Source organism: Antechinus flavipes, chromosome 1 (assembly GCF_016432865.1).
Source record: "Antechinus flavipes isolate AdamAnt ecotype Samford, QLD, Australia chromosome 1, AdamAnt_v2, whole genome shotgun sequence".
In the NCBI taxonomy this organism is placed as follows: domain Eukaryota; kingdom Metazoa; phylum Chordata; class Mammalia; order Dasyuromorphia; family Dasyuridae; genus Antechinus; species Antechinus flavipes.
Genome location: NC_067398.1, coordinates 469979848 through 470007140, shown reverse-complemented (window position 1 = coordinate 470007140; position 27293 = coordinate 469979848). Strand labels below are relative to the sequence as shown.

The following is a 27293-nucleotide window of genomic DNA, read 5'->3' as shown; positions in this document are numbered from 1 at the left end:
CTCCCTCTGCTTCTCCCTGCTCTCTTCCCAAGACAGCAAGAATCCAAAATAGGTTAAACATATGCATTTCTTCTAAACATATTGCCATATTTGTCATGCTGCACAAGAAAAATCATATCAAATTTATATAGTATTTTAAAGTTTCTCATTTGATTTTAGTAACAAACTTATGAAGCAGGCCTGAGAGATATTACATTTTTACAGATGAAACAACTGAGCCTCAGAGACATCTTTTCCCTGTGTTAGGGGGCGGGATCCATATCTTTCTGGCTTCAAATTCTTTATTTGGTCAGGTAGATGGTACAGTAAATGGAGTATGTGATTTGTAGTCAGAGAGAAATCCAACCTCTAATGCTTATTAGCTTTGTGAAACTGTGTCAATCATTTCACCTCTGTGTGCAGTTTCCTCATCTGTAAAATAGGAATAATAATAGCACTTACCTTCCAGAGTTGTTGTGAGAATCAAATGAGTTTATAATTGTAAAGGGTTTAACATAGGGCTTGTTACATAATAAATGCTACATAAAATGTGAGCAATCATCATCATCATCATCATCATCATCATCATCATCATCATCAACTTAACATTTTGTTCTAGACTTTTTTAATTTAAAGTAACACACCAGATTCCATTTGTATTTCTAAGATGCTAACAGGTCATTTTTATCTGACTCATATTTCTGTAGATGGTAATTGGAAGGTTTCAATAACTACCAGTGAATTGCCGTGTGCAGGAACCAGCTCACAGATCTATATTGTATTATATGGACACCACAGAAGCTCAGCCCCTATCTATCTTTATGGAATAGGTGGGAATGTATTTCAAGAAGGCCGAGAAGATATCTTCACTGTAAGTAATAAATCAGGGTAAAGCATGTCTGGGTTGGTGACTCAGTGAATGAACTGGGACAGTGGAATGATTGGAACGGTTTCCTCTAGATGCTCAAATAAAAACAGTGCATAATGACATTTTTCTCAAGTAGGTAACAAAAAATAGTAAAAGGACACAATATGGTAAGAGACGACAACTGGAGAGGGCTGCTTAATTGATCACATTTATGCTATTTCTTAATGAGGAGCCACCATCAGGGTCTGATTAATATTCTTTTTCAAGAACTGTCATGTTTAGGGCAGTCACAGTTAAGGGACAAATCAGTTATAGTTGTCAAGCATTATTTAAGTGTGCTCTATTTTAGGCATTATACTATGTGCTGCAGATAGAAAGAAAAGTAAAGATTAATATTCCTGCTCTCAAGGTGCTTATATTCTAACATGGGTGAAAACATACAGACAACTATGGATAAATCAGTTATATATAGGATAAATTGAAGAATGCCCCAAGCAAAGTAAAATCATGCATACTTGGAGATTAGGATCTTTGGGGTGACAAAGAAGAAATAAATACAGAAACCTCTTGTTATTCAGGCATTTCAGTCTTGTCCGATACTTTATGACCTCATTTGGGGTTTTCTTGACAAAGATACTGGAGTACTGTGTCATTTCCTTCTTCAACACAGAAATCATAAATATAATTCTATTCCACAAATGCTTATTATGAGCAAGGTACTATGTTGCATGGCAAGAATACAAAACTAGTACATTCTGCTGTAAATGGAAGTTAGGGTGGAGAAGGACAGGAACACAAAGATGTATATAAATATTATTTGAGGGATTATAGTATTTAATAATTAAGGGGCTCAGTATCAGGACAAGATCTGTTGATTGTAATACATAAGCTTAATCTTGAAGGAAGCCAGAGATTCTGAGAGAAATTGAAGGAATGCTTTCCAATAATGGGAAAAAAGCTTATACAAAGCCAATGGAAGTTGGAGATGGAATGCCAAATTCAGCAAACAGGCTAAGTTTTACTGGCATGAAGCAACAATAGAGGAATAAAGTGAAACAACCCTATAAAATATGCTGGTCAGATAGTGAAAGGCTTCAAATTCCATTTTAAATACCCAGCCAACTTAATGTATTAGACAGGGGCTGAGGAAAATCAATCGCAGATTAGAACTGAGCAGAGCCAGAGAAATATTGTTGCTATCCATACTTGCAAACTGCTTTTATTGCACTCGGGATCATCATCCTTTAGTATGGACTCAGTGAGGAGTGTTTTGGGTGGATTCTGGAGGACAACTAAAAATCAGGGTAAGATAAGAATGAATGATCATGGGAGAAGGGCATTGCTACAAGCAAAGAAATCCCAGGATTGTTGCGTGGACCAGGGAAAGAGTTTTAAGTCCTAGATTCTAGCATAATGATAAGGAAAAGGCAAAATCAACACCATTTGAAAACACCAAGGTCGGGGCAAGAGTAAGAAGAGCAGCAGGATGTCAAAGCCAAGATCATCATCCAGTGACTCTAAAGTCATAGACAGGAGCAGCTAGAGTCCAAAACTAGGGTCAGCATATCTACAATCCAGAATCAGATTATAATTGTAGCAACAAAATGCTTAAATGAAGTCTGAGCAAGCTCCAGCTTCTCCTTACTCCTATAGGAGGCTGTGAATAATCATGGTTTAAAGGATACTCTAAGAACAATTTTGAATGACTAAGTCATTTTGACTATTATGAATAAACAAATTAAAAATAAAGGACATACGAAGAAAGATACTATCTATAATTAGAGAAAGAAATGATTAATATAAGAATAATTTATATTAATACATGTATACTTATTTGTGTCTAATAGTAGTTATCTCAAGGGCAGGGCAGAGTCAGGGAAAGGGAAGAGAAAAAAGGAAAAAAAATATGACAACTTTATTATATTTTAAAGAAATAGCAAGTTGTATATAATAGATTTGCAGTTTTATGTGCCTTCATCTTTTTTAAAAAATAAGCTATGTTATGGAAATGGTTGTTTCATCCCACAAATTAGAAATTATATTTTTTAAAAAAGTTTACCAAAAAAAGACCAAGGGAACTATGAAAGTCCTGGAACCAAGGCGGAGAACGATTAGAGACCTCAGATCTGGCCAAATTGGACCATATTTTCTCCTCTACCTGGTTCTATTTGTCAAGTACAACTAACCTTTTTATATTCAGACAATCTACTAACTTATACAGTCCTGAGAGAGGAGGCAGCATCATCATAGAAGCATTCTGATCATTCCTCTTGATTGAACCTATTGATTATGATTTTTCCATACGGCATCAAGACTAACTGTGATTATCTCTTTTCTATGGTTCATTGCTCCAGTGAAAATTATGGTATAAAAAAGATCTATAATGATCCTGCCACTCTACATATCAGACATAGCCTTAGAAAGTAAGGTAGTAAGTACATGAGTTGTTTTCCCATGACTTTTGTGAATTGATCACCAAGTCTATTTTTGGGATTCTCTGACAGCTGAAGACCGGAAATATTGGACAGCTCCATAAGATACGCATCGGCCACAGTAATTCTGGTCTTTCTCCTGCCTGGCATTGTAAAGAGGTAAGAACACACAATTTTTGGCTATCCTGCTATGACAGCAAAAATTGTTTTTCTTTCCTTTTAGTGACTGAGAGACTACATTGTCTCAGATCAGCTTTTTCTATTAATCATTAAAAAAAAAAAACTGCCCTGAAGAAGCTGTACTACACATTCATGATCATAACTAGCATTGTAATTATTATTATTCAGTCCTTCAGTTGTATCTGATTCTTTGTGACCCCATGTACCTTACTGTCCATGGAGTTTTCTTGGCAAAGATTTTGGAGGGGTTTTCCATTTCCTTTATCACTGGATTAAGGAAACAGAGGTAAAATGACCAAGAAGTTAAATGACCAAGTCACAGAACTAGTAAATCTCAGATCAGATTAGAATTCAGGTGTTCCTGACTCTTGGCTCAGTGCTGTGTTTATTGAACTACCCAGTTGCCTGTTTGTAGCAGTAGCTACCATTTTAAATTTTTCTATTTTTTTTTTTTTACATCTTAAAATTTTCAAAGCACTTTATCCATGTTATTTCATCGGATCCTCACCCTATGATGCAGGTGCTATTATTATTCTCATTTTACAAAAGACAAAACTGAGATTGACTGAAGTGAAGTGACTTGTCCAGCTAAGTGGCAATTTGAGGTGGGATTTGAACTTCAGATTTTGTTAATATGCCAAGTCTAGCCTTCTATCCAGTATACCATCTTGCTGCTTCATTGACATTCATGTCATCTTGGGGGGAAAAATATTTCTTAGTGGTGTGAATTTTTGTTGTTATTATAGAGATTTGTGACTTCATTTGTATGTGGTCTCTTCCAGTTGAGGGATTCTTTCCAATGATGTAAATTAGGAATTTGACTATAACTTTAAATCTTAGCATTATCTGGTAGCACTAAGAAATCAAGTGAATTTCTCCAGTCACATAACTACTATGTGTCCAAAAGAATGCAAGTTCTAGCAAGTTCATATAGCTTCAAATGTGACCCTAATTATATTATGAGTTTTTTTCTGGAGATCAGCCCTGATAAGTACCGAGATATATATCATCAGTAGGATGACCACTTGGTGATGAGTTGTTTGATCATGGCAACACATGAAAGAAAAACATAAAATGACTCTCATCCTGTATTCTCCTTCCTCTTCTACAGAGATGGTAGCACAGTAGAAGAATAGGCGTAGATGATATTAATAATTTCACTTATAAATGCTAATTTAACCGTATCTACTCAAAATGTATAATTCTTATCCAATGAATAGGGAGAAGAATTGGATCATATCAACTTGACATTCTTGTTATAAATGAAGGTAGAAGACAAAAGGACAATTTAGCTAAATGGAAAGGTGATTTATACGTTCTCCTTAGAAGTACAAAGAAAAGAACAGGAACATTGATTTTACTGCATATTCCAAGGCAACAGAAATATAATGTGTTCTTGGTAATATCATATTGTACTTTTTGTTACTCATTATTCAAAAAGATTTCCATAGTGGAAGATTATGCAAAAATCTCTCATAGGAAATTATCAGATAGAGAAGTTCTACAAATAACTTTATTAGAGAGAGCCTCCAGATTAAATCAGTTATTTACTTTGCCAATCAATGATTTAAATGCATAGGTGGGCAAAAGAGAAAGTGGCAGAATTGTTAGAAAATGTGACTCAGCCATTCCTCACTTGAGAAATAGTCAAAGGATATAAACAGAGCCAAACAATATTAAAATTTGCTAAATCACCAATAATAAGAGAAATGCAAATTAAAACTGCTTTAAGGTTTTGTCTCATACCCAACAACTTAGCAAAGCTGACAAAAAAAAAAGAAAATGACAGATGTCATGTTGTATATGGTAAACGGGTACATTCATGCATTATTAGGTAATTGTAGATTGATTCAACTACTCAGGAAAGTAATTAGGAACCATGCTCATTTGACCCAGTAATACTATTTTGAGATTTATATCTCAAAGAAATCACAGAAAGAGGAAAAGAATCCATATATTCAAAAATTATAATAGCTTTTTTGTGGTGGCAAAAAATTAAAATGAGAGAAAATATCCATCAATTAGGAAATGACTGGACAAGATATCATATGTGACAGAATACTATTGTGTTTAAGAAATTATGAAGAGGATAGTTTCAAAAGAAATCTGGGAAGACTTTTATGAACTGAGGAAAAGTAAAGCGAGTAGGACCAGTAGAACAGTTTATATGATAATAATAATATTAAGACAATAAACTTTGAATGACTTTGGAACTCTGATCAACATAATGACCAACCATAATTCCAAAGAACTTATGAAGGAACATGTTGCCCATCTCCTGACAGGGAAGTGATAGACTAATACTGAACATTGAGACAACCACCAAAAAGAAATATGAATCAGAATTTAAAAATGATAGAGGTCAAAGATTTATAGATTTCCCAAATGCTTCATACCTAATAGCATAATTTTTTTTTCCAAGAGAGCTTGTAGTCACTAGACATGAGAAAAACCAGAAATATAGAAAACATACATATATACAACACATTTCTCTATATCTGAGTAACAGGATATGAATGATTATCAGTTAGAATGATTTCTTAATTAGATGTCTGTGTACAGACATCAATATGATAGAGCAAACAAAAGAACCAATAACAAAAAAAAATCAATAAATTAGGAAGAATAAATTTAAAAGAATATGATTTAAAATAAAAAATATATAACTTTCATGACCTATTTAGATAAGTTATTGATGATTTCTGAAAAATGAAAAATGGATAAAATAAAATATATTGACATTCTATTTTATCATTTCCTGAAAATATTTAATGAAGGCAGCATTTACCACAATGAGTTCAAAAGAACCTAGAACTACCTTTAAGTGGAGATATGGTAGCCAAGGACAATGACAATTTAGACTACAAATCTGTATGTTAAAAAAACTGGAGGATTTTAATATGGTGGATTATAGAAATTCTTCTTACAAAACTTTGTGGTGTTTTGGTGGGGAAAAAAAAAAGCACAACACAAGTTTATAGAAAGCTTGCCAATAGGCCCCATCAAATCATATCATCAAGTGAGTGCTAAAGGATTCAATCAGAAGGAAAATAAAAAAGTGATGAAAAAATGGAAAAGCCATACCAACATATTTTTAACAAACTATTTTCTCCATTATTGTTCTCAAAGATGATCATAACATTGGGAGGTGATGCCATGATATGCAAATGAACTAGAATTGAGTGAGGGTGGACTGTCCAAAATCCCCAGTTTTACTTATTCCTCCAGAACCCATTAGGTCCAGTGGCTAGATATAAATCAGGATGACTGAAGATGGCCCTGGATTCAATGGAAGACCTTTAATTTTTCAAGCTAAACCATTTAACAGGTCTTAGTTTGATTTTTAGTGACAGATGAAACAACATATTTGGACAATAACATCAGAACCCTTATTGTGCTTCATGAGTAATTAGAAGTGGCACTAAAGAAAATCAGAAAAGCAACTAGGCCAGAGCAATAACATAGAGAAGGTCCATGCTAGATGCAAACCATTTTTAAGGACATTGAAGGTTTTTAACAGAGAAACCAAGTAATTTAAAAAAAATCATGGATATGGTTATTACTGGAAATTCATAGTTGGAAAAAGATCAGTAAAGAATAATATGCCTATTTTCCCATTTCTACAAAATCTTTATGAGAATAATCTATATATGTATCATAAACATTATTGATAAATGTGTGAGAAAATAAGCAGGATTTAGCAACTGTCTTGGATATTGGTTCAGTGCAGAGTTCAAATAAAGAGAAAAATTCAATGTGCTTAGTAAGGTTCTACAGATATTTTTTATGCAGATGGCACTGTCCTGATTTCACAAAGCCATGGAACACTGTAGTATCCTCTAAGTGAAATCTATGATCACTTAAAGGGTTTTGGATTAATTATACATGAGAAAAAAATCTAATGGATGAAGAATGATTTATCCAGATCATGATATATTGTAGTATGAACAGGCAGCTATGTAGCTCAGTGGATAAAGCACTAAGTCTACAATTCAGGAAATGCTGAGTTCAAATTTGTCCTCATACTAGCTGCATGACCCTAGTCATATCACTTAACCTTGTCCTCACTTACCTGTAAAATAAGGGTAGTAATAGCAACTGCCTCCTGGGGTTATTGTGATGATATAATGAGATAATATTTTTAAAGCACTTTTCAAACTGAAAAAGTCTTATAAAAAAGCTCACTGTTTATTATTATTATGCTGAAGCAAGAGTTTTCTCCCTTCAACTTCCTTTTTCAATTTAAAATTTTTGAGGTTATAAGAATTTATTACTTTATTTCTGTCCGAGAGTCCATTATTTTTATATCTTAAAATATGGTTCAGAAATCCTAATCTCATTCTTAGACTTCCTAAATCTCTTTTTATTTTCTGAAGTCCCTAATTGACTGTCTCTAAAAGTTGAGAATACCACCTATACCTCTAAGATATTAACTTTTTTCCCAAAGAGGTCATAATCCCTAGCAGAGCCTTCTAGGTTCATTCTGCCTGAATTATGTGTTCTCCTATGAATCACTAGGAGTAGCCAGCCATTGTAGACTGGTCTACTAAGTCTCAGAGCTCTCTCTTAGTTTTCTATTGATAAAGATATTTAAAAATTGCAGCTCTTAATTAAACAGTAAACTTAATAACAGGAATGTGAAATAATTTGAGGAATTTATGACAGAAGCATCTTCAAAGATTCTGGCTTACTTGCAACCTACAATTTATCTTAATTGATAACACTGTGTTTACTTGTAAAGTACAAAACCCTCTGTATTAAGTTTTCTTTTTCAGGTAAAAGATCTTTTAAATGTTAGATTTGGTTTTCCTCTCTGTGTCTTACCACCTCAATCTTGTTTCAGTTTCTCTGTTTCTGCCCCTTTTTTCCCTTTCCCCATTTCTCTTCTCTTTTCACTCCTCTACTCTCCCTCTTTCCCTTTCCTTCCTTCCACCCCTTCTTCCTCTCTTCTTCTTTTTCTTGTCATACAGTTGTAAGGAAGCTAGCTGTCTCTAAAAGTTGAGAATACCACCTGTACCTCTAAGGTATTAACTTTTTTCCCAAAGAGGTCATAATCCCTAGCAGAGCCTTCTAGGTTATTACTTTATTTCTCCTTTCTGAGCCTCAATTTCCCCATCTGTAAAATGGGGATAATTATGATAGTCTTAAAAGGCTATTGTTAGACTCAAATAAAATTAAGTTAAAGAGAATGCTTTGCAGTCTTTAAAGAATAGAATTTTTTTCCCTTCTTAATACTATCTGTGCATGAGGAAAGCACCAGATTTATTTTCATACTAACAAATGACCAACCTTTAGAGAAAGACAATATCAACTTATTACTTATCTATTCTTCCTGTTAAAATTTATAACTGGATAACCTCTCTTCTAAAGGCACCTGTGAGGCATGTCTTGGAGCACAAGTAGGACATTATTCTTAAGAAGTTCTAACTTCTCACTCCATGGGAAGAATCTCAAAACTTACTTATATTATTGTTCAAACATGTCCAACTTTTTGTGACCCCATTTTTTGGGGGAGAGCAAAGATACTGCAGTGGTTTGCCATTTCCTTCTCTAGTGCATTTTTACAGATGAAGAAATAGAGGTTAATAGGATTAAATAACTTGCCCATAGTTATCACCTCACTACCTCCATATCTAGCTTAGTGCCACGTATTTCAGGGATCTCATCCCCCCCTTTTTTTGTCACTTTTTTTCTGGTCTATAGCCTCCTTAAAAAATCCCCTTTCTTTCTTCAGATCATTTTTCTTATGAATTCTGGCAGAAAGGAGTACTTTTCATTATTTCAATAGAAGACAATGGGGTCTTCTATTTTCATATTTTTCACAATTAAAAATCTGCCTTATTTTTGTGATTCTCAATAAATGAATATCACCAGTGCCACAGATTCTGCTACCTCTTGACCCTGTTTTTACCTCTTTTATGTTGGGTGTATTATTTTTACATTTTGAGAGATAAATTATGTTGTAAAGTGAAAAAAAATCTAAAATGCAAAATAACCTGCTATGCAAATCCTTGGTAATTTGCCTGGCAAATATTTTATTTCTGTGTGGTGTCATAGTATGTGAGAAAATTAATGAAAAATTCATAGGAGACAAGAACAGATTGTTTATTCCATTAGCAGAAAGAATATATGGCAGTTAATAAAATCATCATCTTAGACTAAAGTCTGAAGAAGCCTGAAGCAGGATGAAAAGCTTATCTAACTTTATGAAGAGAGAGGATAAAGCTATTAGAGCTCAAAATGAAGAATTACTTCCTAGATTTTCACATCACATTGATACTTTTTTATATTGTGTAAGATTTAGAAATGTGATGTCAATTTAATACATGAATATCTATAGTAATAATAACTTGCCTTTCTGCTCTCACAGTAGGACAAAGCAATTTTTTCCAAAGTTATAATTAGTCTTCTTGCTAACCCCATGAGATTGATAGGGGGCAACTATTACCATATCCATTATGAAGATGGGATGCTGAGACATAGGTTAAGCAATTTGCCCAGGGTTACATAATGTTCCAGAACAAGATTTATAACTTTATTTTTTTTAAACTGAATATTCATTTTGTCTTTATTTGCTATTTTGGCATTGATTCTCCAATGTGGTTGTCCCTTCTTGTCTTGAAGTCATTGTCATCATCCTCAACATATATTTATTAAGCTCATTTTATGGCTAATGTCTTAAGGGTAATACAAACATTACAAGAATTAATTTCCATTCTCATAGAGTTCACAAGCTAGGAGATGGACAGATATGATACTAGTTCATCTTCCTGGTCTTTTTCCTTCTGGAAACCCAAATCCTGGCATCTGCCTTGACACTACAATCTTAAGATTAGTGAGCCTAGTTATACTGCTGCTGTATCTTACAATGTGAATTATTTCCTCCTTTAAATGGAAGTTCCTTGAGGTCAGGAACTGACTTGCTTTTAGGCTTATATTGCTAGAATTTAAGAAATGAAGTGTTTTGTATGAGGAACAACAATGTCTCTGGATTGTGAAGTAAGGAATAAGAAGATTGTAATGGTAGAGAAGAGAATGGCAGAATGGATATAATATTGGTTCTTAAGTTAGAGAATCATTCTATTCATGCTTATTACCTGTGTGACCTTGGACAAAATATTTAACATCCCTAGATCTCAGTATTCTTCATTTGTAAAACAAAAGATACACTAGATGACTTCTAAAGTTCCTTCTGGCTCTAGTTATATGAGTCTGTATTGTAGAGATGAGAAAATATTCTCCAGGTACGGAGGACTAGACAATATGCAATGCTTTAGATGTAAATTGGCATATTTTACTGAAGATAGTGCCTTTGTGAAGCTAAAAGGATTGCCATTCTAGTTGGCATGGATGTGCAAAAAAGGTATCATTATTCACTTCTTCAAATGGTGAAATCCCTGATGTGTTAAATATAATTAAAGATTTCAATGCATTTTGGGGAGGGACAGTTTATCAAATACTGTCATTTTATTATATTACATCTCCTCCATGCATCATATTGTTGCCATTCCAGATAAAATTGCAGAATCTTTTCTCAGGGGAAAAATTTCATATCCCTGTTTGCCGCTGGTTGGCTCAAGATCGAGAGGATGGAGAAATCTGTCGGGAATTGCCTGTTTTTCAAAAAGGCCAGCCAATCCTTCCAGGTAAGGAAAGATAAAACTTTAAACAGAACTGGCAATGCTTGACTGCCAAAGCCAAGTGACTTCTTACCTGTTCTTGCTAACAATTGTTATGTCTTCCAGTCTTTAAAAACACTGACTCACATGCTAGAATATTTGATTCTTAGGGGGGCAGCATTGTGTGAAGATGATGACGGGAAGCTCAAAGGCTCTTGAATAAAAATCTGGTGCTTGGTTTTTAGAGGGAATTGAAAAAGCTACATGAAAGTTGCTCTTATCAGAACCACATGCAATATCATCCCTAAGAAACAGGAAGAGAGAGAGAGAGAGAGAGAGAGAAATGAGAGAAAAGAGAAAGATAAAGAGAGAAAGATGAGAGGCATATATAGAGATGGAGATAGACTAGAGATAGAAATAGAGACAAAGACAGAGAAGGAAGGGGAGGGAATGGGGAAGAGAGACAGACTAACATAGATAGAGAAGGGGGAGGAAGAGATTGAGATAGATAGAGAAACAGAAGCAAAAACTACAGGCAGGGAGAGAGCGAGAGAAAAAGAGCAAGTGCAAAAAGGGGACAGATAAAAGAGAAGAAAGAGAGGCTGTGAGAAAAAGAGTAAGAGATAAACAGACACAGAAAGAGATAAATGAGAGGGGTGATACAGAGAAATTTTATCTCATAGAAGTTTGTAGTGAAATCTTTAATACCAATAAAGATTTGAAGGTTCCACTAGGCAATGCCTTTTTTTTATAATAATAACTGATATTTGCAAAATGCTTTAAAAATTGCAAAGCACTCTACATGCCTTAATTTAATTTGATCCTAACAGTAGTCCTTTAAGGTAAATATGTGGTTAATATTACTATCATTTTACAGAAGGAGAAGCTAAGGACTAGAAAGGAAAAATAACTTCCTTGTGTTCACAACATCTAGGAAGTATTAGATGTGAAATTCAAACCCAAATCCATTGCTTTCTCTACTATACCTTGCTTTTCTCATTCAGAGACATACTTTGCCACTCTGCATCCTATATACTGCCATAGCTATGTTTAATCAATAATACACACATGGACTTAATCACTTTGACTTAAACCACTTTGACATCATTTGCTTCTTCTTCTTGCTCTCCATTTGGGGAAAGAGAGAAAAGAGAAGTGGAAAACTGTCAAAACTGGAGCTTTGGGAGATGATGATATTGGTGATGATGCAGAGCTAATCCTTCCCCTCTCCCCACCATTTCAAGCTTCATCCTATTGAAAATTGGATTTTCCAATCTTCCAAAGAAATACATAAAAGAGAATTATAAGTAAGGCCTAAAAGGAATATCATGATGACATTTAGTTTTACTTCAGGCAAAACTGTGCCCCTAATTGTTTTCATTCACTTTATTACTAGTAAGTGGGAAAGATGGCCAGGGAAGAAATTTGTTATATGGAGTTAAGAATCTTTTCTTACTCATTTCATTATATGGTTATAAGGACAATTGAATTCTTTTTCTTGTCCTTAGACGTTGCCTAAGCTACTGAAATTAAGATTCAGTTGAAGAGTTTTGAATAATCTTGTTTGCCAAGAGGAAAAGTACAGAAATCATGCTTAGATTATCCTTTTTAATGCTTAGATGCCTCAGCAAGAGAGAAATTATACTTGATACTTTTTCCCAGGTCATTCTGTTTGCAATAGCAATAGCAGCAATATATCTGCATGTTCCCTTCCTTTTCTTTAGTGTGAAATATACACTTCAAGTGTATATACTAAAAATAAACCCCCATTTTCTGTATTCTTAAAGATGGAAACTATTTAATACTTGTCTCCATTTGTTAGATTTATTGTTGAACATACTCCTAGTTTTTCTAGGTTGCTTGATGTTTCAATTTTATCCACAAGTGTTTAGCTAAAATTGGTGCCATATATATGATAATTTTTTTTTTTTGGTCAACTAGGCCAGAAAATATTAAATGTTTATCTGCTCTCCTGGTGTTTGAAATGTATGCTTCAAGATGCTTTTACAAAAAAGTATGGCTCACGTTGTGAGCAAAGACATATATGTTTCTGTTTTTTTCAGATGGCATGCCGTTTTTGTTTGTTTATTTTTGCTGAGGCAATTGGGGTTAAGTGACTTGCTTCAGAGTCACACAGCTAGTAAGTGTTAAGTATCTGAGGACAGATTTGAACTCAGCTGACCTTAGGACTTGTATTCTGTCCACTTCACCATCTAACTGCCCCCTAGAGTGCTACTTTAATGAAATAACCATCATCTATTTCAATTTACAGGGTGCATGTGTGACTATATTAAGGGAGATTCTGAAGCTAGTTTATTTTTCTTATCTATTTATTTTCTAAATTCCCACATTGAAAGTAAAAGAATTGTCATTCTGACTATGGTCATAAGGGTGATCCACAACTACTATTTATGGCACATTCAAGCAACAGCATCTATTTGGAAAAAGTAAATGAAATAAACACAGTTCTGTGGGAGGTTGTTCATATTTTAGGGCAGACTAAGCATATTGGCAGGTCTGAAAAATGAAAGTAATCTCTCTTCTAACAATTAGTACTTGCTAAGTGCTCTGGTACCTCTATGTAATATGTGCTGCAAAGTACCTGGGATCTTAGATTTACACAGATTTTTTTTTTTTAAAGAAAAATATTTTGCCTTGTAATTACTCCAAATGGAGCTTTAGTGCTAAACTGTGATTCATTTATAGTGGATTTCAATTTTCATTTCCCATTGTGACAACCAGGGAAAATATTCATGCAATCAAAACAAGGTTTTACTTCATTGCATTTTATACTAGAAAACATTTCTTATGAAAATGCAAACTCTGCACTAGTACCCATTATATTTGATGGATATAGGTGATTCCCCCCACTCCCTTACCTCCATATGATTTTCTCAAGTCAGCAATGTTTGGGATGTAAAACATAGTTTCCTTTTCTCATCAGTGACAGTGTATGAGGTCCGTGTGACAACAGGAGAACGGTGGAATGCTGGGACAGAATCCAGAGTCTACATTTCTATCTATGGAGAGAAAGGAGATACAGGTTCCAGGCAACTGTTTAGATCAAAGAACCCCAAGAAATTTTTAAAAGGACAAGTGAGTGAACAAAATCCATTTAACTGAATCTTTTTTTTTTTTTCAAAATACCCTATCTTTATGTTATACGGCTGGGAATAATTATTGTCTGCATATTTGTTTTAACATTTATTGTTCACTGTGAATATATAATAATTATTACTAGGTAATGAATGTATGATGTAAATTTAATGCTATATTTAATTGCATTCTGTATTTGCATTCATTTTATTAAGCAAAAAAGATCTTTCACAAAGCATTTTGCTTTTAGCTCTTCTGAGTGTTTGTTCTTCCAGTAAAACTCAGCTTTCATTCCTCCTTAGGCTTGAAGGGTTCTTTGAGTTCTTTAAGGTTATGACAGTGGAGCACAGGCATTAGAATTTACTTTCTATCTGGAAAAGGTTTGTTTATATTCCTGGAGATGGGTAACATAGCATCTGAAGCTCAAGATAGCCAAGTTTGAGGAATAGCCTCAACACAGGTTTGGCCATGACATGATTTTTTTTTTTTGTTCTAATAACTCATTAAATTGTCTATTAATATGTGGAGGAGCTATGAGTTAACATTAATAGAAGCAGAAGTGAAATCATAGATCTTTGAAATATTGAAGAGTAACCCTTCACCCCACATAGCAAGATAAGTTCCAAATAAATATATGACCAAAATATAAAAGATTCCATTATAAATAATCTAGAGAAAAAAACATAGAAATTACCTTTTGTATCTGTAAATAGGGAAAGAGTTCCTAACTAAACAAATGATAGGATCACACAAGATAAAATAGACAATTTTGATTATATAAAAATATAAAAAAGTTTCTTTCCAAACAAATCATATATAGTTAATATAGAAGAGAAACATGTAATTGGAACAAATCTTTATGATAGGTTCTCTGATAGAGATGTTATATCCAAGATATATTAGAAATGGTTTCAAATTTATAAGAACAAGGGTCATTCCCAATTGATAAATGATCCATTGATACGAACAGGTAATTTTCAAGGGAAGAAATATAAGATACCAATAACTTTATGGAAAAAATACTCTAAATCATGAATAATTACAAAAATGCAAATTGAAAGGACTTTGACATTCTTACATTACACTCATCAGATTGGCATAGATGACAAAGAAAGGAAAATGACAAAGGCTGGAGGGGTTGTAGGAAAATAGGGAAATGTACTGCTAGTGAAACTGTGAATTGGTTCAACCATTCTGCTAAGGTATTTGAAATATACCCTCCAAACTATTAAACTATACATGCCCTTTGTCCCATCAATACCACACACACACACACACACACACACACACACACACACACACACACACATATATATATATATATATATATATATATATATATATATATAGAGAGAGAGAGAGAGAGAGAGAGAGAGAGAGAGAATCTTGTAAATATTTCATTTTCATCTTAGTTTTCTGGTCAACCAGTAATAGACTTATATCTTCTCAGGACCTAAGCCAGAACCAAATTGTTGTATTGATTTTCATATAAAAGTATCTTTCACTTTTTCCTGTTTTGTACATGTACAAACCACAACAAGGTAAGCATGTCTGTTTTTGAATGTAACAGCAATTCAGGATTGGAAAGAACTATAATCTTTCTCACTTAAGTTCTGCCCTCATTTGTGTCAAAGCTATAAAATTACTTTAAATTAAATTTTATTTTTAAAAATTAAGAAGCTTTTGTTTTCTTTCTTTTCTAACTTCACCCACTGGGAAAACCCCCAAACTTTTTTGACAAACATATACAGTTAAGCAAAACATATTGACCACAGCAAAAAATGTTTCATTATGCATATTTAGTTCCTTGAAATTACTTTGGATTGATGTAATCTATATTGATCTAATAGCATTATATTTGAGGTAAAGACTGCAGTGCTGAAATAAAGATAAACTTTTAAACATTTGAAGAAATTATGCATTATTATAGCATAATTACTTATGTAATTATATCTATATATAATTAACACCTATATATCTTTATTATTTATGCATTGATAAAATGAGAAAAAATAAATATTTGAAAACATGGTTATACTCATAAAATTCTATTGTTCTTTTGTTCTGTTATTTTCCATCTTATTAGAATCATGTCAATGAATTCAATTTTTCATTACCTTTTTAATATTACCTTCCTTTCCAGTGTTAGAAAGCTGGAAATATCACTAGATCTCATTATGCTTTTATTGATTGATTGCAGACTGACATTTTCTCCCTTGAAGCTGTGCATCTTGGGTATTTGTACAAGATTGTTATAGCACACGATGGACTTGGCTCAGGTGAGAAATTTCTACATAGGAATACCAAGTAATGACCAGTTTCTACTGCATTTGTAAGAATACCTTGTGTTTCTCAAAATATTGATGCCCAGTAATATGGCTGAGATATTTTGTGTTTATAAACAAAGCAATTTAACTTCTTATTGTCTAAAGCCTAAGTAACCTTTCCAAATGTTTGTTAGATTTTAGACAGAAAAATTAGACATTTCCTCCCCTAAATATTTTTTAACAAAGAAAAAAAAGAAAAAGAAATAAAGAAAAATAAAATGGACACCTTATAAATAGGTAGATCTCATAAACTCTTATGAAATTGACCTCAAAAATACTATACACTCTGGTGCTTTCCTTTCTGAGAATTTCATGTGCTAATTTCCTGAAAATGGCTCTATAATTTCAATAGGATTCTAATAAAAAATTTCAGATAATTTTTTTTCTATATAGAACATTATATGCTTGATTCTTAAACACCAATCATTTAAAACTCCAAATTACCTAAAGCTGGATTTCAAAGGGAAAGAAATTGAAAACTAGTTACTGAATCTTAATTATGATTTGTAAAAGTATTTATATTTTGACGAGTGCCTGATATTGCCTGATGCCATCTATTATATATTGATTCTGTGTATAAGGGAAGATCATTTTATCTGAATCCTGAAGTGATGAACTTGATCGACATCAGAAATCCAAGATTAAATTGTGAAGTTCATAGCTACAGGTGGTGGGACTGTGACATTTGTCACCATTATATAGGTTAGGCTGATCTTACAGAGGTCATTATTTCCTCTTTTGTTCCTGAATGCAGTGTGAGGAATATAAAGTGGGTTTATAGTCTGGAGAGATTTGAGTAATGATGATGCTAGTTCATACCTCACTTAAAGGTTTGTAAGATATTTTATGTACATTATCAAATTTGAATCTCACAACAATCCCCTGAGTTCCACTCTATAGGTATTCTCTTCATCTCACAGTTGAAGAAACAGTCTCAGAGGGTAATGATGACTTGCCCATAACCTCATGGATGGCTAGGAAGTATCAGTAAATAGGTCAATGATCTTGGAACCAAGAAAACTTGACACCAAATCCTGTCTCAGACACTGAGATGTTGTTTGCAGATATTTCACTTAGTATCTTTTTTCCTTATTTATAAAATGGGAATACATGCCTCTCAAGGTTGCAGTGAGGATTAAATGAGATATGTGTGAACACTTTGCAATCTTTAAAGCAATTCTCTAAATGCTAAATAGTATTAATATTATTGACATTATTCATATTGATTACTTATCCATTAATTCATAACGTTTTGTGTAATATGAAAATATTTTTAAGGAATATCTTTAGCTTTTATCTTTAGTAACTTTCAGTATATTTTAAAAGCTAAAATATTGAAACTTGTAATAAAACCATAATCTATTTTTACTGATGCATTTTGTTTTCATTTTCATTTTTATTCCCTCTTCTCAGAGAGCCACTTTTATTAAAACAAAGAGAGAGAAAATAGTAAAACTTATCAATATATAAAATTTTTGATGTTATATGCAATGTTTCACACCAAGGACTCCTGCTTCTACAAAAATAGCAGGGGGAATGTATCTCTTTATCTTTTTTGGGGGGCTAACCCTTTGCTCTATAATTTTGTAATATGCAATTTTGATTGTTTTGTGATTATCATTCTTTTCCTTTAAGGTACTGTTGTCATTATTTAATTTTTTTTCTCCTGGCTTTGATTATTTTTAATAGTTCACATAAATATTTTGATGTTTCTCTTTATTTTGCTTATCATTTCTTACAGCATAATACAATTATGTCACATACTTTATTACAATTTATTTAACCATTTCCAAATTTATGGGTATCTCCTTTGCTTCTAGATCTTTGTTACCATAAAAAGTGCTGCAATAATTTTTTGGTACATGTAGAGCTTTTCTTTTTGTCATTGATCACCCTGCACTATATATCTACTCAGCACTGGCTTTAGTTTTTAATTAACATAATTACAAATAGATTTGTAGAGTGATTGTACCAAACCACAACTCATTGTATTAACAACCAACCAATCAATTAACATTTATTAAGCATTTACTATATGCCAGACATTGTATTAAGTGCTAGGGATGCAAATACAAAAAGAAAGACATTTCTTGCCCTGAAGGAGCTTATAATCTAAAGAGGAAAGACAACACACAAAAGACATTTGTGTATTCTTTGGAGGGGGAAGAAGGGGGAGAGGGGAGGAGGATACCTGATGTGGAAGAATGGAAGAAAAGTCAGAGAAGTCCCAAAGTAGTGTGCCTGTCATAACAGCTCCCCTATATTCATCATTTGAATCTTATCTCATCTTCACTAATTTGCTGGGTATGAAATTTAACTTCTGAGTTGTTTTGTAAAATTTCTCCTCCTCTTCCTCCTCCTCCTCCTCCTCCTCTTCTTCTTCTTGCTTAAGATTTTATAATTATCCTTTTGAGAATTCTTTGGTTGTATCCAATGACCATTTATCTTTTGGTAGTCTTATTTTTATATTTTTAAAAAATCACACTTAAGTTTCATCTTTCATAACTTTTGCGTCCATATGTTTGAAGCAAGGCATATTTTAATAGGAATTTAGGGCTAGCATGTTTAATGCATTTTATGCTATTATTTCCTAGCCACTTTAAAATGTTTTCCACATTCTTCCTTGATACTTTTAGCAAGATGCAATCTCTCCCTCATATCTCCTTTGTGTATTTTGCACCTCTCTGATGCATTTTCCTCAATGCTTCAATGCTTAAAGGACCAGTAATTTCATTGGTGTGGATGCCTTCTTCATCAATGCAAAGTGAAGTCCTTTTATGCTTTGGTTAATGATCTTCAAAAGTAGCTATGGATTTTTAAAAAAAAAACATCTTAAGTTCATGTTGGTGATGAATTTCTTCAAGCATCATTAGGTTGATTCTCTGATGACATAGTCCCTCACTGGGCCTATAATAAGCACTTGGTATCATATTATGAGCATCATTGAGCACCCGGCTCAAAGCTTTGCTTTATTGTGGATGCTTAATAAATGTATTTTGATTTTGAACAAATTCAACTGTTTTGAAAGTTTTATTAAAATATACATCATAAAAGAATCAAGCTAGAGATGTAAGAATTAAAGTTTGATATACCTTGTTCATGTGCTACTTAAAGTTTTTTCTAATAAGTTTTTTCTTTTTTAGTTTTAATTTTTAAAATTATGTTTAAAATTCCAAACTATCTCCCTTCATCTCTCCTCACTCCACACTAGAGAAGGTCACCATTTGCCATCTATCTATCTATCTTTCCATGTATATATATGCATGGGGGAGGTGTATGTATATATATACATACATACACCTCCCCCTCACACACATTTATTTATAGATGAGTATCTCTCTCCCTATATATACATACATATATATGTATGTATACTTAAATTCTTTTGGTAGGGGATGGTATCTTCCTTTATGGATTCTTTGCAGAATAACATAGTTATTCACAGTTGTTTTTTGAACAATGTTACCATTATTGTATATGATGCTTTCTTGCCTCTGCTTATCACACTGTTCTCTGAAATCATCTAGCTCATCATTTCTATAAGTATAATTTTTCAACTGATTTAAAATTTGTTTAATGAGAACTTTACATTAGCTCTGTATCTAAAACCACATTAATTCTTGAATATTAACCAAATCCATTAATCATTCATAGTAACAGCATATTTTTCTTTCTTTCAATTTGTATTTAGGAACTGGTTGGTTTCTTGATGACATAGTGATCAAAGACCCTACCACAGATCTTGAATATGCCTTCTTGTGTCACAGGTATCATTGTATGTGTGTATACAATTTGACTCAGAATGCTCCTTTGTGATAGAGTCTCTGGTTCATAATTTTTGTATATTTGAAAATTAGACCCTTTCTATTGTACCTAGGGTCTGGTAATTTATACATAGACAATCAGTTATCTTTTTATTGATTTTCTGCATTCCTTCTCCCTACTATTCCTTATATTTATTAGTAATGGAGTACTCTTGCCAATCTATTCTATTATTTTAGATTTCTTTGGCTAAGAGTCAAAGTTAAGTCATTGTAAGTACTAAACATAATTGAGTTATTTTTCTCTTCATAGATGGCTGGATCATGGAGAGGATGATGGGGAAATTATTAGAGAACTATATCCTAGTGATAATAGCACCTTCTTTGGGAGTAAGTGCTGAGCACCTTATAGAATTTGATTTTACTATCGTGAGTGCAGAAACCATGACATTGCTAAAGTTAACAATCTTTTCTTTTGTTTATCTTCACAGGGCAGAAGTTAGAACTTCAAAGAAAAGAAGCTGTAAGGGTTTTGTTTTGAGTCTTAGTGTATATAATTTTCAAGTAATTATTTAATAAGTGATAAAACAAACAAAACATAATTGTTGTAAGAAGTATTTGTTTCTATATGATGCTTCCCCTGTATGCCTTATATTAATTTTAAGATTTTTATTTTGGTTGTTGTGTGTCTTTTTTTTCCCAATCAGTGGGCTGCTGAAAGTTGGAAATTGAGGAAAGGAAATACTCTTCAGTTCTACAACCGGCTTAGTGGAGGCTTTGTCCGTCTCCACCCAGATGGCACCATTGATGCTCTTGGAGAAAAGACAGATAAAAATGGTAAGCTTTTGGACAAAACATGTGGGTGCTATGGTAGGCATGGGAGACAGATTTCAAAACTCGGTTTTGGTTTTTGCTTTTAATTGCCAGGAAGTTTTGGACAAGAATTAGCCAACCTTCCCTCCTTGCCTCAGCCTGTCCCTTGTTTTTGCAATTACATTTGTTAAGCATTTACTAGATATATAATTTATATGTACATTTATATATTTATCCATTTCTATTTCTCCTCTTTCCATTTATATATATATGTATATGTGTGTCTATGTGTTTAGTGTGTCTGTGTGTATGTATTACATACAGACACAGACAAGCACACATGTATAGACTCCTATCGACAAAGTTTTCAGTCTAGTAGGAAGATAACATGGATACAAGTAATTATAATATGCATAATTATATGGCAAATACATTAGGACATTTCTAAACAAAAATTCTCTGTGAGGTCTGAAGAAAATCTTTATGGACTTGGTAAGGGGAAAATAATGGGACATTTAACAAGGAAGTAACACTTGCATCATATTTTAAAAAATGGGTGGAAATTCAACTGGTTAAGTTATACTCATTCCAGACACAGGAAAAAACATCAGCAAAAATATGGTAGCAGGAGATCACAGTTTCATTTTTGTAGGATAGATAGTTGTCTGTTTTGCCTTTTGCTTCTCAATATCATCTCTACACTCATTTAGGATCCTTACTCTTTCCTCTTGTTGACAACCTTCTCCAACTTTCAGATACATTCTATGATTCTTATAGCCTGTATTTCCTCAAATCACAAATCAATTCATTTTAAAGTCCTGGAAATGAATTTTTTTCTCACTTCAAGAAATATTATTATAATCAGTTGTTACTTATTAATACCCTTTCATGCCCCAAATTGACTTTTTTTCTAATATAATATTTTACCTGCTGCTCTATCAGCATACTTTTGAATACCCAGTTCTTGGATCAACCCTTTTTTAGATCTACCAATTAAAAATATTGCATATTTCCTATAACCATCTTATGCCCAATTTTTCCTCTGGCTAAAACATTCTCTTTTCTAAATATTGCTTGCTGTGCTTCTTTCTGACACACTCTCTTTTCTTTCTTTTCAATCCTCTTGAATTTCAGTGGATTAAAGCTAGTAATAAACAAGAGCTCAAGTAAGTCAATAAAGATCTATGGGCTGAGCTTGCCAACTGCCAAAATGGGGAGGGTAGAGGGGAGCCTTGCCCTGAAGAGCTATCAATCATTTTTAATGTGCTAGTACTATGTAAACCACAATGGGCAGTCCAAAGCAGGTAGGTGCCTCAGGGTGGTGAATAGAATTCCATGGCTTAGCTGACATTCCTCTGGTAACAGCAGGTCTTTTGATAATTGCATGAGATGTGGTTTCCTGTTGTTTGGTGGCCCATAAATCCTCACTGTGAGGCAGTTTTTTTTTACATCTCTGGAATGTGTTATAATGGACAGCACTGACCTGTGGACAACTTGTCAATGAAAGCTCTGAAGAGCATCTTCCTGTCATAACATTTTTCAGTCCATAAAATAGGCGATTTCCCACTTACATATCAATTCTTCCAGCCATTTATCCAGCTGGATCTAAGTCCCACTATTTGCATGACTCAGAGAGCTGGATTGCTCATTTCTCTAAGAATTGTTGTACCATTTTGTAGCACTGTGGGGTTCAATAGCACAGGAATGTCCTGGAAATCCCAAAGGGAGCTTCATTTTATGATCATAAGCTATAAGCTATTAAAAAAAATAATCAATGCAAAACAAAGACAAGGACAAGAACAAAAATCTTTCCACCAGTTACTTCTTAGTCCTCAAGTCCATCCCCAAGACTCTACATCCAGACTGAAGCAACAAGTAAAGCTATTTGATTTTCACATTAAATCCTTGATGGATAGATTTATGGCTTAGCCGGTTTCATAGGGTTCCTGCTGAGATTTTTTTTTAACAGATTTGCTGGCAAAATCCAGCTTCCTATGGCAACCTACATCTATTGTACTTGTCTCCTGTATGTGAAGTGGCTCATTAAAAAACTGTTCATCCTATGGAGGCAGGTGTGCCAGCTATAGATCTAGTGTGCCTTCCTAAAAGGGTTAATCAGACTATTTAGTGGGATGCATCACACGGTAGGCAGGCAGAAGCATGATGCTGTTTTCTTCCAAAATTTCTGATGAGATTATCTGGACATGCATGTATGCATATATCTATCCTATTTATAATTATAATAATTAATATTTGTATATCACTATCTTTTTGGGCTTCTCTCTAAACACTCTATAAAGGAATATATAATGTAATATAGTATTATATATACGTATATATGTGCGTATGTAATAAAAATGCAAAATGCTTTATTACATGGTCTTATTTGAATCTCCCAATAATTCTGTGAGGTGGGTGCTATAATTATGCCCATTTTACAGAAGAATATATTGAAGCTGAAAGTTACTAAGTAAACTATCCATGTTCACATAAAACTAGTAAAGGTCTGATGCAGAATTTGAAATCAGACCTTTCTGATTCCAAATTCAATACTTTTGTGATTTGTGAGGATTTGTGTGAAGTTAGCATGCTATAATAATATGAGGACTGATCTTGGATTAAAAAAAACAACAATAACAATCTGGATTTGAGGCCTGACCCTTTTATCTGGATAGCAATGATGAAATATTTTATGATCATTCTGAGTGTCTTTTGCAAAGACAAAACAAAACAAGACAAAAATCCTAAAACAATAACTCATATTTATCTCCCTCATGATTTAATTTTAAGGAAATGGATTTGTAAACTGTTACTCTGGCAAAAGGATTTTAGATCGAGATGAATGACTTAATGACTCATTTAAGAGCCTTGTGATCTTGGATAATACACCTATTCTTTCTAGAGCTCAGATAACTCATCTGAAAAACAGAGGGTGATTTGGATTAGATAATTTCTAAATTCTCTTTTAGCTCTAAATCTATATTCTTATTAAAGTTTTATAAGTATTAAAATATAAATATTTTTATAAAGTATTATACTTGTATGCTTTTAGAATAGTATTTATTTATAGGTATTAAAGAGTATATTTGCATTGGTAATCAAGAGAATTAGTTTCTGGGGTTCTGCAACTTGTCAGCAATCATTTAAGTGCCTACTATATACCAGACACTTTACTAAGATCCAGAGTAACAAAGAAAGGTAAACAAACAAAAAAGAAAAAAAAAACTTACCCAATTTTTACTGCCTTGAACAAATTAATTAGTTTCTTTTAATCTCAGCTCTTCAGCTGTCAGGTAAAGGATCAGAATGAGATGATACTACCATTTTTTATTTTAAGTCACTTCAGAGTTTATGAGAGAGGATGAAATAGAGAGCACATGTGTAGGAACTTAGGATGGTAATGGTGAATAGGGTACACTGAGGGGAAACATTGAATAACAATGCTGTTAGTTCCAGCGGGGTGAAAGACTTCCTTCCCACCCATTTGTCCTTTTAAGTCTACTCGTCATTTATTGGTTTGCTGAACTAAAGCAATTCTTTCCTGACTATCGATAGTTCATAGGTTAAAAAGGAATGAAACTTAAGTAAGAAAAATATTACAAAAGTTGATATAGGAGATAACATGCTATCATGGAAAAAACAGCTAACTGGGAGTCAGAATACCTGTTTTACATCTCTAACATGATGCTTAATAACTGAGTGAGTAGTATAGGCAAATCATTTTAGTTCTATAAGCCTCAGTTTGTTCATCTCTAAAATGGATGTAGGATATTTACCTGACTCAATGCATGGGCTTGTTTATGAGGAAAAAAAATATTTTGTAACCCTTAAAATACTCTAGAAAAGTGAATTAGTGAGGGATACTGGATTTAATATTGAGGGACTATGCCATTGTTTACTTGTATGACTGTGATCTAGTCAATTGGCCTTTACAATTGGCCAAACTCATTAGGTTGAATTGGATAATCTCTGAAGTTTTCTTCAGTTTGATAGTGCTGTGTTTTCTTCTACAATTCCAGGAATTCCCATATTCTCAAGCAATTAATAGCTATTTGATCTTGATTTAAAAAAAATTCTTTTTTAAATTTTTATGGGGCTCCTGAAGAGTTGAGCTTTGACATTTTCTGCTCTCTTGTACAGCATGGAAAATATCCATTTCTATTGCTCATTTTTAATTGTCTTGTTTATGTACTTAAGAATTTTTTATTAGCTCCTGGAACATTTCTAAGGAGTTTCTACGATGCTTTGTTACTAGATTTTGTCAATGTTTAACATAATGCAAATAAGGGAATAAGTTTTGATTATATTTAATATTATCACCATCACCAAGAAAAGAATGGTAGTCATGGTTTAGATTTTAGAAATGAAAGAGATTAAAGGATTGTATTCTTTCATCCTGGAAACCTTTTGCCTTGAAGCTAGTTCTTCTGATTGGTAACTGCTTTTTTCTGGACTAAATACCATTTCAACAAAAGTCCCAAACATGTTTCACTTCATTTCCAAGTCTCCTACAAACTTTTCCAGAGCCTCAACCTACTGCCTAGGAGACACTTTTGCTCCGGAGTTCATAGGTACTTTTTTCTTTTTAAAATGTTTTTATAATAAAAATAGATGATTATACATGAAACTGCAAATCTATTATGTAAAACTTGCTATTCCTTTTAAATATATGAAAATTCTCATATAAATGTCTCCTTTTCCCTTTTTTTCTTCCTTTTTCCCTCCTGCCCTAGAAATGGCTATCAGATACAAATGTGTGTATATATCTATATATATGTATGTGTGTATGTGCATGTATAAACATATGTATATCTGTATGTAAAATCTTTCTATGAATATTTTTATTTATCAGTTCTTTCTTTGGATACAAATAACATCTTTCTTCACATGTCCTATATAGATAATTTGAGTAGTTATAATAGTCAAAATGATTTATTAGTCATTACTGTGTTCTTACTATATACAGTGTTCTTTTGGTTTTGCTCATTTTGTTTTTCACTATTTTTGTGTAAGTTTATCAATGTTTTTCTAAGATCATTGAGCTCCTCAGTTCTTATAGAACAGTAGTATTCCATTGCAATTGTATAGTACAACTTGTTTAGTCATTCCCCAATTGATGGGCATCCCTGAAGTTTCTAGTTCTTTGCCACAACAAAGAGATCTGCTAAAAATATTTCAGAATCCTTTTCTATTCTATTTTTATAAACTCCCCTCCACCAAATTCTAGAACCACAAAGCAGGATCAGATTAACTCTATCATTGTTCCTGTAGAGAGTGTATCTATTTCTCTTTCTGTCCATTATTTCTTTTTGTATGTGTTCTTCTCTAATAAAATGTAAATTATAGAGAGGTAGAGCATTTATTATTTTTCATAGAAATAGCTTTTTTTCAAAATATATGCAAAGATAGTTTTCACTTTACCCTTGCAAAACCTTGTATTACAAATTTTTCTCTCCCTTTCCCCTTCCTCCCCCCTCCCCCCAAATAGCAAGTAATCCAATATAGGTTAAATGCGTGAATTTCTTTTAAACATTTTCCCACATTTACCATGCTGTATAAGAAAAATCAGATTAAAGGGAGGGGGAATGGAAAAGGAAAAAGAAGCAAGCAAATGAACAACAACATCATCAAAAAGGTGAAAGTATTATGCTGTGATCTACATTCAGTCTTCATAGTCTTCTCTCTGGATGCAGATGACTCTTTCCATCACAAGACTATTGGAATTGCCTTGAACTATCTCATGTTGAAAAGAGCCAAGTCCATCACAGCTGATCATCACATATTCTTCTTATTGCTGTGTACAATGTTCTCTAGGTTCCATTCACTTCACTTAGCATCAGTTTGTGTAAGTCTCACCAGTCCCTTTTGAAATCATCCTGCTGATTTTCTTGAAGAACAATAATGTTCCATTATATTCATATACCATAACTTATTCAGCCATTCCCCAAATCATGGGCATCCACTCAGTTTCTAATTCCTTGCCACTACCAAAAGGGCTGCTACAAATATTTTTGCACATGTGGATTCCTTTACCTTCTTTAAGATCTCTTTGGGATATAAGCTCAGTAGAAACACTGTTAGATCAAAGGGTATCCACAGTTTGATAACTTTTTGAGTATAGTTCCAAATTGTTCTCCAGCATTAACAATGTATCAGTGCCCCAGTTTTCCCACATCCCCTCCAACATTTATCATTATCTTTTCCTGTCATCTTAACCA

The 27293-nt window shown here is 33.2% G+C and overlaps 1 protein-coding gene across 1 annotated transcript in view; it reads left to right on the top strand.

Moving 5' to 3' along the window:
* Positions 1 to 27293, top strand: part of LOC127546725 (lipoxygenase homology domain-containing protein 1-like) — a 407210-nt gene that overhangs the window by 35310 nt on the left and 344607 nt on the right. Inside the window, exons 4-12 of the mRNA XM_051973697.1 lie at positions 687 to 850; positions 3352 to 3438; positions 10973 to 11105; positions 14023 to 14174; positions 16375 to 16453; positions 20193 to 20268; positions 20576 to 20652; positions 20754 to 20785; positions 20970 to 21099. Coding sequence (XP_051829657.1) covers positions 687 to 850; positions 3352 to 3438; positions 10973 to 11105; positions 14023 to 14174; positions 16375 to 16453; positions 20193 to 20268; positions 20576 to 20652; positions 20754 to 20785; positions 20970 to 21099 — 930 coding nt within the window. The remainder of the gene's footprint in view (positions 1 to 686; positions 851 to 3351; positions 3439 to 10972; positions 11106 to 14022; positions 14175 to 16374; positions 16454 to 20192; positions 20269 to 20575; positions 20653 to 20753; positions 20786 to 20969; positions 21100 to 27293) is intronic.